This window comes from Nomascus leucogenys, chromosome 4 (genome assembly GCF_006542625.1).
Source record: "Nomascus leucogenys isolate Asia chromosome 4, Asia_NLE_v1, whole genome shotgun sequence".
Classification (NCBI taxonomy): Eukaryota; Metazoa; Chordata; class Mammalia; order Primates; family Hylobatidae; genus Nomascus; species Nomascus leucogenys.
The window spans coordinates 106,742,449-106,758,395 of record NC_044384.1 but is presented as its reverse complement, the minus strand read 5'-3'; the positions used below and the strand labels follow the sequence as shown (position 1 = coordinate 106,758,395).

Below are 15,947 nucleotides of genomic sequence, written 5' to 3'. Positions count from 1 at the left end.
TTGAACTCCTGGCTTCAAGCGATCTTCTTGGAACCTCAGCCTCCCAGAGCACTAGGATTACAAGTGTGAGCCACCATGCCTGACCAGAATTTTTTTTTACTGTTGCTTTTTAAAAAAGGTGGTCTTTGAAGTTTTTGTAAGAAATTATTGAAAAACACTTGCAGAATACGGCCAAATATTTTATAATTCTGTGTCTGTAGCCCCTTAGTACAATAGAATTATAGAGCTTGAAGCACCATGGCATTCTAGTCCTACTTCTTCCTTTTATGACTGAGCAAACAGGACTCAGAGGATTAGAAGGTTTGCCAGGAGTGGCATAGCAATTCAGAGCGTTTGTTGTTGTTTTAGTTGGACAACTACTATATGAATACATTCTCTTTGTTTAAAAGAAGATACATATTTCAAGTTAAAGTTAAAATTCGTTTTCAGCATCACTTCCAATCTGGATTTAATCTAATCCTTTGTCCCCCCAATCCCTGGAGGTAGTTTAATCCTTTTTCTTAGCATTTTTGTACTGTTAATATATACAGACTGAGAAAACACATAGAGTTGTTTCCTAGATTATTTATTGTTTTGCTTTGTTTTTTTTTTTTGAAGTCATCCTTCATATGTTATTCCACAATATGCTTTTGTTAACTCAGGGATATGCCTTAGATCTTTCCACATTAACTGGTATCTAGAGCCTCATGTGGATATGAGGCTCAAGGAATATGAGCCTCATACCAGTTAACGTGAAGCTCAAGGGATATGAGCCTCATACCAGTCAATGTGGAAAGATCCAAGGCATCTCCCTTGAGGGACAGAAGAATTATAGAGCTTGAAGCACCATGAGGGATATCCCCTTGAGGGATATGCCTTGGATCTTTCCATATTAACTGGTACCTACCTCATTTTAACCCTAGGTTTCTATGGCTTAAGTAGATGGTTTCCAGTGCATGCATTCTCTGGGGGTGGATTCCGTTAAAGGAGAAGTGGTCATTTTAGGATGTCTTAGCATTTGAGTGAGTCAAGCTGAAGCTCCCTCCCAGTGCCCTGTTCCTGCAGGATAGATGCATAGATGCACCCCTTTCCCAGCACTGTCTGCAGGAACTGGCATTGTCAGGCTTGTTAATGTTTGACCATCTGATGGGTAAAAAATGAGATCTTGCTGTTAAGGTTTTAATTCTCATTTCTCTAATTTCAAATATCTTTTCATATGTTTATGTCCATTTGTATTTTCTATTCCCTGAAAAGAAAGAAAAACTATTGTTTTTTTATATTTTTCTTCAGATTTTGTTTTTATGTAATAAGCATTTGTTTGTTAGGTATACTGCCAATATATTCCTCCATCATGTTGCTTGTCTTTCATCTTTGCATGTGATGCTTTTGTTATATAGAAGTTTTATATTTTTGATGTAGCCAGGTTTATTGACCTTTTATCTTTATGACTTTTTTGCCTTTAATTTTGCTTTACATTGAGGTGTTTGTGTATCCACTGTTTTTCTTTTGAATGGTATGAGAAACGGATTTAACTTAAAAAAAAAAAAAAATACAGCTAGGCACAGTGGCTCACACCTGTAAGCTTAACACTTGGGGAGGCAGAAGCGGGAGGATTGCTTGAGTCTAGGAGTTCAAGACCAGCCTGGACAACATAGTAAGACCCTACCTCTGCAAAAAAAAAAAAAAAATTAAATTAGCCAGGCATGGTGGCGTGCACCTTTGGTCTCAACTACTCCTGATACCTAAAATTTCCACAGAAAAATTATTCTATTTCTGGGCTGGGTGTGGTGGCTCACGCCTGTAATTCTAGCACTTTGGGAGGCCAAAGTGGGCAGATCACTTGAGGCCAGGAGTTGGAGACCAGCCTGGCCAACATGGTGAAGCCCCATCTCTACTAAAAATACAAAAATTAGCCAGGCGTGGTGCTGTGTGCCTGTAGTCCCAGCTACTTGGGAGGCTGAGGCAGGAGAATCGCTTGAACCTGGGAGGCAGAGGTTGTGGTGAGCCAAGATTACACCACTGCACTCCAGCCTGGGCAATAGAACAAGACTCTGTCTCAAAAAATAATAGTAATTCTATTTCTGGACTTTGTATTTCCTCCCAGTGTTCTATTTGAATGTACATAAGCTAATGTACTGTTTTAATATAATGTACTGTAATGTAATGTACTATTTTAATGACCATACTCCCATACCCCTATGTATTTTTATATCAGATGGGGAAGTCTCCCTAATTTGTTCTTTCTATTTTTATTTTTTTGAGAGACAGGGTCTCAGTCTGTCACTCAGGCTGGAGTGCAATGGTGTGATAATAGCTCACTGCAACCTAGAACACCTGGGCTCTGGGGATCCTCCTGCCTCAGCTTCCTAAGTAGCTGGGACTACAGGCCCGGGACACCATTCCCAGCTAATTAAAATGATTTTTTTTTGGTAGAGACAGGATCTCACTATGTTGCCCAGCCTGGTCTTAGACTCCCAGCCTCAAGTGATCCTCCCCTTCTCAGCCTCCCACTGTGTTGGGATTATAGCCATGAACCACCATGCCTGGCTTGTTCTTTTTAATTGTCTTGTCTCTTCTTGTACATTTATCCTTTGTATGAAAATAGATATCAGCTCATTAAATTTATTTTTAAAAATTGTATTAGAATTTTGCTTGGGACTGCATTGAATTGATAAATTTATTTCCACTTGGACATTTTTGTACTGTGTCTCAAGGACACTTTTTCCTTTCTTTTCATGAATAGTATTTCAATTTTATCCTCTCTATTCACAAAATTATTAAATATGCCCTTTTTAAATATGTGCTAATGTTTTCTGTAATCATTTTTTGCTGCAGATTATAACTACACCAACCAAGGCCTACCAACTTCGTTCCCGACCAGTACCAAAATTAAGCCCTGAAATGGGAAGCTTTGGCTCTCTATACACTCAGAATTCTAGCATATTAGATAATGATATATTAAATGAGCCAGTTCCACCTGAGATGAATGAACAAGCTTTTGAGGCCATTTCTGAAGAGCTTAGAACAGTGCAGGTAATGTTTTGTTCTAGAAAAATAAATAACTGGATATCCATTTAAATACATTTGCTTTGGTATTTTAATTCCCTGTAAGTTACGGTGTTCAAAAGTGCTTAGTATTAATATCATATCTTTTTAAGTGTGGGTTTATAATCATTCCTAGATTGGAAATCAACCCACTCTTGCTTTTTGTCTCTACAATCTTTAGCAAGTCATTCTCCATGGGCTTTGGTTCCCTAGTGTATAAAATGACCAGTTGGCCGCTAGCTCCAAGTTCCAGAACTGGTTTATATAGCAAAGTGCTGTATCTGCTAAAGAAAGTTAAAAGAGGCCGGGCGCGGTGGCTCACGCCTGTAATCCCAGCACTTTGGGAGGCCGAGGCAGGCATATCATGTGAGATCAAGAGTTTGAGACTAGCCTGACCAACATGGTGAAACCTCGTCTCTACTAAATAGACAAAATTAGCCGGGTGTGGTGGTGCACGCCTATAATCCCAGCTACTCGGGAGGCTGAGGCAGGAGAATTGCTTGAACCCGGGAGGCGGAGGTTGCAGTGAGCCGAGATCGCGCCACTGTACTCCAGCCTGGGCAGCAAGAGCGAGACTCTGTCTCAAAAAAAAAGAAAGTTAAAAGAATCTTCTTATAGATCAAATTTTAGACAGCTTTTAGTATATTTGAAATAATGTGAAATTTGATTATTCCAGAATTTTTATGGTTTGTTAATTTTTTTTAAATGTCCAGTAAAACATGGAGTGGGCCAGACCACCCCAAACCCCAGTATTTTGTCCTTTCCAGGCCGTGGAGGTAACTGCTTGCAGCCCTGAGGAAGCTTCTTAGAAGTCTCAAGATGGCTCTATCATTTAATCCAGGATTTTAATTTTAATCACTTCTTTCCTTTGTATTTCAAAGTGTCTACTTTAATGGACCACAAGTGTAAATCTGAAACATTAGCAATCATTTAGTATATAACCTTTTGATGTTGTGTTCTGGCTCCAAACAGGCCTTTGATACCTTTGTTCATATGAGGTTTTGAATTCGTTTTGTTTTGTTTTGTTGTCTCTTTAACGTAGAAGAAATGGTGGAATGTCTGAGAATTCCATTAAAATAAATTTTGATGACTGAAGTTTTTGTGTTGCAGGAACAAGTGAGTGCTCTTCAAGCCAAATTGGATGAAGAAGAGCATAAAAACCTAAAGCTTCAGCAGCATGTTGACAAACTGGAACATCATTCTACCCAAATGCAGGAGGTGAGACCAAGAGCACAGCCTCAGAAAATGTATGAAGTACCATCAAATGTTTCCTTGAGGAAACATCCTCAAGGATCCTCAAACATCCTTGAGTATGTATGAAACATAGAGAGTATCACAGAAAGAAAATGTTGTCACACGGCCTTAGTGAAGGCTTATTTGAGCTGTATTCTCTACCTTGTTACTTAGCATGCTGCTCTAATAATGAGACAGGCATGCATAGTCTGCACCTGGCTGACTTAGTCAATAATGCAAATGGATCCCTTGCTATGTGTTGAGAAGAAACCAAGATGGACTGTCCATGGCTTCATAGTTGTTAATCATCTTTATTGTAGTTCATGGGGACAGCCAATTTTCTTCTGGTCAGAGATGTTAAAACTAGACTTTAAAAACAGGAACAGGTTAATGAGGCCAGGCACGGTGACTAACACCTATAATCCCAGCACTTTGGGAGGCCAAGGCAGGTGGATCATCTGAGGTCAAGAGATCAAGACTAGCCTGCCAACATGGCGAAACCCCGTCGTGGGTGGCGTGGGTCTGTAGTCACAGCTACTCAGGAGGCTGAGGCAGGAGATTCACTTGAACCGAGGAGGCGGAGGTTGAAGTGAGCTGAGGTCGCGTCACTGCACTCCAGCCTGGGTGACAGAGCAAGACTCTGTCTCAAAAAAAAAAAAAAAGAAACAGGTTAATGATTTGGAGTGCATCTTAGCATGCCAGTATTCCTTTTCCAGTAAATTTATCTTTTTTCCCCAAAGCTTTTCTCATCAGAAAGAATTGATTGGACCAAACAGCAGGAAGAGCTTCTCTCACAGTTGAATGTGCTTGAAAAGCAGCTTCAAGAGACTCAAACTAAAAATGACTGTAAGTTATTCTATCAGGAGCTTTGTGACTTGAAGGAATACTGTAACTCAATATCTTTTTACTTTTATTATTAAATGCTGTTCCTATGTTTTTGGATGGTTGCTTTATTGTTGTTTGTTGTTTGATAACCAGACTGCAGTTTGCATGCAGTGGTAAGTAACAGTAATATATCATAAAAGGTAAATTTCTCTATCATTGCCCACAAACAAATGATACAAATGTTCGCTCACTGCAACCTCCACCTCCTGAGTTCAAGCGATTCCCCACCTCAGCCTCCTGAGTAGTAGCTGGGATTAGAGGAGTGCATTACCATGCCTGGCTAATTTTTTTTCTTTGGTTGTTTTTTTTCTTTTTTTTTTGAGGTGGAGTCTTGCTCTGTCACCCAGGCTGGAGCGCGGTGGCGGGATCTCGGCGGCTCACTGCAACCTCTGGCTCCTGGGTTCAAGCAGTTCTCCTGTCTCCTCCCAAGTAGCTGGGATTATAGGCATGCGCCACCAAGCCCGGCTAATTTTAGTAGAGACGCGGTTTCGCCATGTTGGCCAGGCTGGTCACGAACTCCTGACCTCAGGTGATCCGCCCACCTCGGCCTCTCAAAGTATTACAGGCGTGAGCCACCGCACCCAGCCTGCTTAAAGTTTTAAATAAGCTGCTTTGAAAATGAAGTGTCTTGAATTCATCAATGTTTTAATATTAACAAAGCGTAGGTTATATATTTGTATATGTTTGTAGATGTGGGAATATAATTTGATTCCCAATTTTTTCACTTCATTTTTCCCTTCATTAAAGTATTTGCAGTGGTTTGTAATAAAGCTAAAACAAAAAGAGATAGCCATTCTATTTTCTTGGAACTAAAAAGTTAACTAATAGTATTTGCAGTTGTAGTTGTCTTAGAAGACCTGAAGTAGTTAACCCATGTTGGAAAGTTTAGGCAAATTTCCAAGGGATTTTCAATAACTAAGATGAGCTCACTTAAAGTATGTTACATCTTTTAATTTTTTTTCTTTTAAATATTAAGAGTTTTGTTTGTTTGTTTGTTTTGAGACAGAGTCTCACTTTGTCACCCAGGCTGGAGTGCAGTGGGTGCGATCTTGGCTCACTGTAACCTCCACCTCCCAGGCTCAAGCGATCCTCCCACCTCAGCTTTCTGAGTAGCTGGGACCACAGGTGCTCACCACCACACCCAGCTAATTTTTTGTATTTTTGGTAGAGAGAGGATTTTGCCATGTTGCTCAGTCTGGTCTCGAACTCCTGACCTCAAGCATTTCGCCTGCCTCAGCCTCACAAAGTGCTGGGATTATAGGCATGAGCCACTGTGCCTGCCCTTATATTACGAGTTTTGAAGCACATTTTACAGGAGAAATCTAGCAAAGTCAAGTGACCTGTAAGTCAGGGACAGATGTTAACTCTTTCTATTTCAGTAGAAATTTACCAAAAACCATGTGCAAAGGAGAGGAAGAAAACAGAAATCTCAGTGCTGCTAGGTACCTGCCACTTAATTCTTCAACATTTTTCCTTAAAATAGTCTCTTCGACTTGATTTTGCTAATTGTGGGAATAGTACCTATCAGATTTATTTGTCTGCTTTAAGAAACCTATTGAGGATATGTTTTCTTTGTTTTTTAGTTTTGAAAAGTGAGGTACATGACCTGCGAGTAGTCCTTCATTCAGCTGACAAGGAGCTTTCTTCAGTGAAATTGGAATATAGTTCATTCAGAACGAGTCAGGAGAAGGAATTCAACAAACTTTCCGAAAGACACATGCATGTACAGCTTCAATTAGATAATCTCAGGTAGAGTTGTTCTCTTATGGTTTCAAGTTGCCTGATTGGCTGTAACCTACGACTGTTTGAAGTTGGAAGTGTTATAAACCCAACTCAAAGCAGTTAAACAAATAAAAAAGATAATTTATTGGCTCCAATATTGGGAAGCCCCAGAGGTGATTTTGGTTTCAGGAACAAACTAGTCTGAGTCTCAAACAATATTGTCAGTGTTCTATCTCTCTCAGCTCTGCTCTGTTCTATGTGTTGCTCTTATTCCCTCCTATTATTGAGGTCCTTCTTCTATATGACAAGGAACAGATTGCCTCACACAGCTCCATATTTTGGTTCCCAGCATAAAAACCCTTGTAAAGAAATTCTGTCTCCCAACAGCCATGTATTATCCCAGAGAAAATCTGAATTGGTTTTGCTTGAGTCATCTGCTCACCTTTGGACCAGTCACTTTACTAGGTTTGAGATGGCACTGGCCCGACATAGAGTAATGTGCCTGCTCTGGAGGGAAAGGTGTGCTCTTACTAGAAGAAAGGACAGTCAGCGTAAGGTAAACCAAAACAACAGTCTTCACTGCTATGCACACTAACTCTACAAAGGCTGGCTGATTAGTCAAGTGCTGATATCTTGAAACAAATGTAATCTCACATGTAGATAGTTTATTCTTTGTTATTTACTGTTTCTTTTTTTCTTCTTGCTAATTTCAACCTTTTGTATAACATAACACTTTTTGATAATGTCTCCTGTGTCTATAGCCATAATTTAATAATGGACATGAATGTTATACTGTGAATGTAACTGTTTGCTCTGGAAAAGCTACTAATAGGCAGCCTAGAGTTTAATTTTTGTAGATGTTACAAAGATTAAAATCTGTAGCTGTTGGGTGTTTTTTGGATATACAACCAGAAATCGAAAGAGAGGAAGAAAACTTGAGATCTGCAGGCCAGAGCCACCTATACATACATTTTTCTTGATTTTTTTATTAAAAGATTCATTTCTATTTGTAAAATGAAAAAATGCATAATTATTACTAATGAAATACTGACAATAGTTTCATAAAAGAGAAAGTGATGACATTTGTAACCTTTCCTTGCCATATCTCTATCTCACTGAATGTTGAATAGCTTGAGTTTTAGGCAAAATCCCATATTTATCTGCTGCTTCTTCTTCCTCCTTTTTTTAAATTTTTTTAAATTTTACTTTAAGTTCTGGGGTACATGTGCACAACGTGCAGGTTTGTTACATAGGTATACATGTGCCATGTTGCTTTGCTGCACCCATTAACTCGTCATTTACATTAGGTATTTCTCCTAATGCTATCCCTCCCCCAGCCCCCCACCCCTTGACAGGCCCCGGTGTGTGATGTTCCCCGCCCTGTGTCTAGGTGTTCTCATTGTTCAGTTCCCACCTATGAGTTAGAACATGTGGTGTTTGGTGTTCTGTCCTTGTGACAGTTTGCTGAGAATGATGGTTCCCACCTTCATCCATGTCCCTGCAAAGGACATGAACTCATCCTTTTTTATGGCTGCGTAGTATTCCATGGTGTATATGTGCCACATTTTCTTAATCAAGTCTATCATTGATGGACATTTGGGTTGGTTCCAAGTCTTTGCTATTGTGAATAGTGCCACAATAAACATAGGTGTGCATGTGTCTTTATAGTAGCATGATTTATAATCCTTTGGGTATATACCCAGTAATGGGATCGGTGGGCCAAATGGTATTTCTAGTTCTAGATCCTTGAGGAATAGCCACACTGTCTTCCACGATGGTTGAACTAATTTACGCTCCCACCAACAGTGTAAAAGTGTTCCTATTTCTCCACATCCTCTCCAGCATCTGTTGTTCCCTGACTTTAATGATTGCCATTCTAACTGGTCTGAGATGGTATCTCATTGTGGTTTTGATTTGCATTTCTCTGATGACCAGTGATGATGAGCATTTTTTTCATGGGTCTGTTGGCTGCATAAATGTCTTTTTTTGAGAAGTGTGTGTTCGTATCCTTTGCCCACTTTTTGATGGGGTTGTTTGTTTTTTTCTTGTAAATTTGTTTAAGTTCTTTGTAGATTCTGGATATTAGCCCTTTGTCAGATGGGTAGATTGCAAAAATTTTCTCCCATTCTGTAGGTTGCCTGTTCACTCTGATGGTCATTTCTTTTGCTGTGCAGAGGCTCTTTAGTTTAATTAGATCCCATTTGTCTATTTTGGCTTTTGTTGCCATTGCTTTTGGTGTTTTAGTCATGAAGTCTTTGCCCATGCCTATGTCCTGAATGGTATTGCCTGGGTTTTCTTCTAGGGTTTTTATGGTTTTAGGTCTAACATTTAAGTCTTTAATCCATCTTGAATTAATTTTTGTATGAAGTGTAAGGAAGGGATCCAGTTTCAGCTTTCTACATATGGCTAGCCAGTTTTCCCAGCACCATTTATTAAACAGGAAACCCTTTCCCCATTTCTTGTTTTTGTCAGGTTTGTCAAGGATCAGGTTGTAGATGTGCGGTATTATTTCTGAGACCTATGTTCTGTTCCATTGGTCTATCTCTCTGTTTTGGTACCAGTACCACGCTGTTTTGGTTACTGTAGCCTTGTAGTATAGTTTGAAGTCAGGTAGCTCACGTGATGCCTCCAGCTTTGTTCTTTTGGCTTAGGATTGTCTTGGCAATGCGGGCTGTTTTTTGGTTACATATGAACTTTAAAGTAGTTTTTTCCAATTCTGTTAAAAAAGTCATTGGTAGCTTGATGGGGATGGCATTGAATCTATAAAATTATCTTGGGCAGTATGGCCATTTTCACGATATTGATTCTTCCTATCCATGAGCATGGAATGTTCTTCCATTTGTTTGTGTCCTCTTTTATTTTGTTGAGCAGTGGTTTGTAGTTCTCCTTGAAGAGGTCCTTCACATCCCTTGTAAGTTGGATTCCTAGGTATTTTTTTCTCTTTGTAGCAGTTGTGAATGGGAGTTCACTAATAATTTGGCTCTCTTGTTTGTCTGTTATTGGTGTATAGGAATGCTTGTGATTTTTGCACATTGATTTTGTATCCTGAGACTTTGCTGAAGTTGCTTATCAGCTTAAGGAGATTTTGGGCTGAGATGATGGGGTTTTCTAAATATACAATCATGTCATCTGCAAACAGGGACAATTTGACTTCCCCTTTTCCTAATTGAATACACTTTATTTCTTTCTCTTGCCTGATTGCCCTGGCCAGAACTTCCAACACTATATTGAAGAGGAGTGCTAAGAGAGGGCATCCCTGTCTTGTGCCAGTTTTCAAAGGGAATGCTTCCAGTTTTTGTCTATTCAGTATGATATTGGCTGTGGGCTTGTCATAAATAGCTCTTATTATTTTGAGATATGTTCCATCAATATCTAGTTTATTTAGAGTTTTTATCATGAAGGGCTGTTGAATTTCGTCAAAGGCCTTTTCTGCATCTATTGAGATAATCATGTGGTTTTTGTCATTGGTTCTGTTTATGTGATGGATTACGTTTATTGATTTGCATATGTTGAACCAGCCTTGCACACCATAGATACAGCCGACTTGATTGTGGTGGATAAGCTTTTTGATGTGCTGCTGGATTCAGTTTGCCAGTATTTTATTGAGGATTCTTGCATCGATGTTCATCAGGGATATTGGTCTAAAATTCTCTGTTTTTGTTGTGTCTCTGCCAGGCTTTGGTATCAGGATGATGCTGGCCTTATAAAATGAGTTAGGGAGGATTCCCTCTTTTTCTATTAATTGGAATAGTTTCAGAAGGAATGGTACCAGCTTCTCTTTGTACCTCTGGTAGAATTCGGCTGTGAATCTGTCTGGTCCTAGACTTTTTTTGGTTGGTAGGCTGTTAATTAATGCCTCAATTTCAGAGCCTGTTATTGGTGTATTCAGAGATTCAGCTTCTTCCTGGTTTAGTCTTGGGAGGGTGTATGTGTCCAGGAATTCATCCATTTCTTCTAGATTTTCTAGTTTATTTGCGTAGAGGTGTTTATAGTATTCTCTGATGGTAGTTTGTATTTCTGTGGGATCGGTGGTGATATCCCCTTTATCATTTTTTATTGCATCTATTTGATTCTTCTCTCTTTTCTTCTTTATTAGTCTTGCTAGCAGTCTTACCAATTTTATTGATCTTTTCAAAAAACCAGCTCCTGGATTCATTAATTTTCTGAAGGGTTTTTTGTGTCTCTATCTCCTTCAGTTCTGCTCTGATCTTAGTTATTTCTTGCCTTCTGCTAGCTTTTGAGTTTGTTTGCTCTTGCTTCTCTAGTTCTTTTAATCGTGATGTTAGGGTGTCGATTTTAGATCTTTCCTGCTTTCTCTTGTGGGCATTTAGTGCTATGAATTTCCCTCTACACACTGCTTTGAATGTGTCCCAGAGATTCTGGTACATTGTATCTTTGTTCTCATTGATTTCAAGGAACATCTTTATTTCTGCCTTCATTTCGTTATTTACCCAGTAGTCATTCAGGAGCAGGTTGTTCAGTTTCCATGTAGTGGTGCAGTTTTGAGTGAGTCTCTTAATCCTGAGATCTAATTTATTGCACTGTGATCTGAGAGACAGTTTGTTGTGATTTCTATTCTTTCACATTTGCTGAGGAGTGCTTTACTTTTAACTATGTGGTCAATTTTGGAATAAGTGTGATGTGGTGCTGAGAAGAATGTATATTCTGTTGATTTTGGGGTAGAGAGTTCTGTAGATGTCTATTAGGTCCACTTGGTGCAGAGCTGAGTTCAAGTCCTGGATATCCTTGTTAACCTTCTGTCTCGTTGATCTGTTTAATATTGACAGGGGGGTGTTAAACTCTCCCATTATTATTGTGTGGGAGTCTAAGTCTCTTTGTAGGTCTCTAAGGACTTGCTTTATGAATCTGGGTGCTCCTGTATTGGGTGCATGTATATTTAGGATAGTTAGCTCTTTTTGTTGAATTGATCCCTTTATCATTATGTAATGGCCTTCTTTGTCTCTTTTGATCTTTGTTGGTTTAAAGTCAGTATTATCAGAGACTAGGATTGCAGTCCCTGCTTTTTTTTGCTTTCCATTTGCTTGGTAGATCTTCCTCCATCCCTTTATTTTGAACCTGTGTGTGTCTCTGCATGTCAGATGGGTCTCCTGAATACAGCACACCAATGGGTCTTGACTATCAAATTTGCCAGTTGGTGTCTTTTAATTGGGGCATTTAGCCCATTTACATTTAAGGTTAATATTGTTATGTGTGAATTTGATCTTGTCATTATGATGTTAGCTGGTTATTTTGCTCGTCAGTCCATGCAGTTTCTTCCTAGCATCGATGGTCTTTACAATTTGGCATGTTTTTGCAGTGGCTGGTACTGGTTGTTCCTTTCCATTTTTAGTGCTTTCTTCAGGAGCTCTTGTAAGGCAGGCCTGATGGTGACAAAATCTCTCAGCATTTGCTTGTCTGTAAAGGATTTTATTTCTCCTTCACTTTTGAAGCTTACTTTGGCTGGATATGAAATTCTGAGTTGAAAATTCTTTCTTTAAGAATGTTGAATATTGGCCCCCCACTCTCTTCTGGCTTGTGAGTTTCTGCTGAGAGATCTGCTGTTAGTCTTTGGGCTTCCCTTTGTGGGTAACCCGACCTTTCACTCTGGCTGCCCTTAACATTTTTTCCTTCATTTCAACCTTGGTGAATCTGACAATTATGTGTCTTGGGGTTGCTCTTCTCGAAGAGTGTATTTGTGGTGTTCTCTGTATTTCCTGAATTTGAATGTTGGCCTGCCTTGCTAGGTTGGGGAAGTTCTCTTGGATAATATCCTGAAGAGTGTTTTCCAACTTGGTTCCATTCTCCCCATCACTTTCAGGTACACCAATCAAATGTAGATTTGGTCTTTTCACATAGTCCTATGTTTCTTGGAGGCTTTGTTCATTTCTTTTTACTCTTTTTTCTCTAAACTTCTCTTGTTGCTTTATTTCATTAATTTGATCTTCAATCAATGATACCCTTCCTTCCACTTGATCGAATCGACTACTGAAGCTTGTGCATGTGTCACGAAGTTCTCGTGCCATGGTTTTCAGCCCCATCAGTTCATTTAAGGTCTTCTCTACACTGTTTATTCTAGTTAGCCATTCGTCTAATCTTTTTTCGAGGTTTTTAGATTCCTTGCAATGGGTTTGAACATGGTCCTTTAGCTTGGAGAAGTTTGTTATTACCGACCTTCTGAAGCCTACTTCTGTCAACTTGTCAAAGTCATTCTCCATCCAGCTTTGTTCCATTCATTGCTGGCGAGGAGCTGGAATCCTTTGGATGAGAAGAGGTGCTCTGGTTTTTAGAATTTTCAGCTTCTGTGGTTTCTCCCCATCTTTGTGGTTTTATCTACCTTTGGTCTTTGATGTTGGTGACCTACAGATGGGGTTTTGGTGTGGATGCCCTTTTTGTTGATGTTGATGCTATTCCTTTCTGTTTGTTAGTTTTCCTTCTAACAGTCAGGTCCCTCAGCTGCAGCTCTGTTGGCATTTGCTGGAGGTCCACTCCAGACCCTGTTTGCCTTGGTATCACCAGCGGAGGCTGCAGAACAGCAAATATTGCTGCCTGATCCTTCCTCTGGAAGCTTCGTCCCAGAGGGGCACCCACCTGTATGAAGTGTCAGTCAGCCCCTACTGGGAGGTGTATCCCAGTTAGGCTACACAGGGATCAGGGACCCACTTGAGGAGGCCGTCTGTCCATTCTCAGTGCTCAAACACCGTGTTGGGAGAACCGCTGTACTCTTCAGAGCTGTCAGACACCGTGTTGGGAGAACCGCTGTACTCTTCAGAGCTGTCAGACAGAGATGTTTAAGTCTGCAGAAGTTTCTGCTGCCTTTTGCTCAGCTATGCTCTGCCCCCAGAGGTGAAATCTATAGAGACAGCCGGCCTTGCTGAGCTGTGGTGGGCTCCACCCAGTTCAAGCTTCCAGGCCGCTTTGTTTACCTACTCAAGCCTCAGCAATGGTGGATGGCCCTCCTCCTGCCAGGCTGCTGCCTCACAGGTCGATCTCAGACTGCTGTGCTAGCAGTGAGCGAGGCTCCGTGGGCGTGGGACCCACCAAGCTAGGTGCGGGATATAATCTCCTGGTGTGCCATTTGATAAGACCATTGGAAAAGCTCAGTCTTAGGGCGAGAGTGTCCCATTTTTCCAGGTACAGTCTGTCACGGCTTCCCTTGGCTAAGAAAGGGAAATTCCCCTACCCCTTGTGCTTCCTGGGTGAGGCGACGCCCGCCCTGCATCAGCTTGCCCTCCGTGGTCTGCACCCACTGTCCAACCAGTCCCAATGAGATGAACCAGGTACCTCAGTTGGAAATGTAAAAATCACCCATCTTCTGCATCGATCACGCTGGGAGCTGCAGACTGCAGCTCTTCCTATTTAGCCATCTTGCCTAATTCATATACATTTTTCTTAGGACTGCCCAGTGGCTAAAGAAAAATAAATGAACATAGCATTTTAAAAATTGAGTGTTTTCTTATAAAAATCTATATTTCAGCATTCTCTAGTGAAGTCATACTATTTGGTACCACTAGGCCCACATCCCTGCATGGCAGCCATCAGTTGCTGCAAAACTCACTCCTTTCTCTTTAGAGACAGAATGTGCCGTCTGGGTCAGCACAGCCTCCACCACCCTGTCCCATTTCCCCAAGTCCACTTATCTAGCTGTCTGATTGGCCTGTAATCTACTTGAAGTGCAAGTGGTATAACCCAACTCAAATTAGTTAAACAAAATAGGTAATTTATTGATAACTTATCACAGGTGCACTGTTGCCTTCTCTTACCCTTAGCATTTGTTTTAACTTCTGAATCACTGGATCTAATAATCTTGGCCTCACCTCAAACTATTTTGTGTAATTTCTTTTGAAGTCACTAATCTCATGGGATCTTAATTTCCTAATGTTTGTATGTCACAGTTGAACTACATCAAAAAATGTTAAGAATCCACTATATTTTGCTATGTACTTAAATTCTATTTTCATCATTAAATACTTCCTAGGTTTGTTTGTTTTTGAGACAGTGTCTCACTTTGTCACCCAGGCTGGAGCCCAGTGGCATAAACACGGCTTACTGCAGCCTCGATATCCTGGGCACAAGCTGTCCTCCCACCTCAGCTCCCCACATAGCTGGGACTACAGGCACATGCCAGTGCACCCAGCTAATTTTTGTATTTTTTGTAGAGACAGAGTTTCACCATGTTGCCCAGGCTGTTTTCAAACCCCTGAGCTCAAGCTGTCCACCCACCTCAGCTTCCCAAAGTGCTGGGATTAGAGGCATGAGCCACTGTGCCCAGCCTCTTCCTAGCTTTTTAAATACACTGAACACAATTTAACCTTCTCAGTGTCTCCAATTTAAGTACATCATTTACTGGGCTGCTTGTATTCCACTGTGGCCTTCAATGGTTGTTAAGGCCTGTGAATGAAACAGCATGACACTGCTATGTGTTTCTTGAATTATTTTGTCTACTTTATGTATCTATATCTATATAGTTTATGCCATAAATACGTAAATACATTCCCCTTCCCTACCATCTATTGCCCATGTATCTATCTTTAGCAACTGATTTATACCACTTTATGATTTGCCGCTTCTGCTCTGCTTTAAGTTAGTACAGCAGATATTCCATATAAAATAACCTTCTGTACATCTGCTTTGGATGATCCAGAGGTCAGATTGATTGTGTGGTAGTTCTTGGCTGAGCTCTGGATTCTTGAAGGTGCTACAGCTTACTCAGGAGGGAAATAAGAGGATGAAAACCAAAAAAAGCAGTAATTACCTTCCAAAAATATTTTCTCTCTTGCTTAAATCAAAGTCACATTGTCATCTTAATGTTCCTAGAGCTGAGAGGATGTATGAATAGTTGGAGTTGAGCTATCAATAAAACTTGGAAATTAACAGCCAGTACCTGGCTTACGTGAGCGTTAGGTCTGGAAACCCCTAAATGAGTCTAATCACTATAAATTGCTCATCAATTAAGCATGTCTGGTTGAAGCCATGGAGAGAGAATGAGGAAGTGATGCCTGCAAGCTAATGCTCCTACTTGTCTTTTCTGTTCCTACCAAACTACTCTGTGGTCCAGTGTGTCTCACATGTTTGTGCATCATGGA

At 40.3% G+C, this 15,947-nt stretch overlaps 1 protein-coding gene across 2 annotated transcripts in view; it reads left to right on the top strand.

The window, feature by feature from the left end:
* Positions 1-15,947, top strand: part of KIF15 (kinesin family member 15) — an 89,441-nt gene that overhangs the window by 43,791 nt on the left and 29,703 nt on the right. For both annotated transcript variants that reach the window (XM_030811982.1, XM_030811983.1), the window contains 4 exons: positions 2,815-3,012; positions 4,135-4,242; positions 4,998-5,103; positions 6,726-6,891. In XM_030811982.1, coding sequence (XP_030667842.1) covers positions 2,815-3,012; positions 4,135-4,242; positions 4,998-5,103; positions 6,726-6,891 — 578 coding nt within the window. The remainder of the gene's footprint in view (positions 1-2,814; positions 3,013-4,134; positions 4,243-4,997; positions 5,104-6,725; positions 6,892-15,947) is intronic.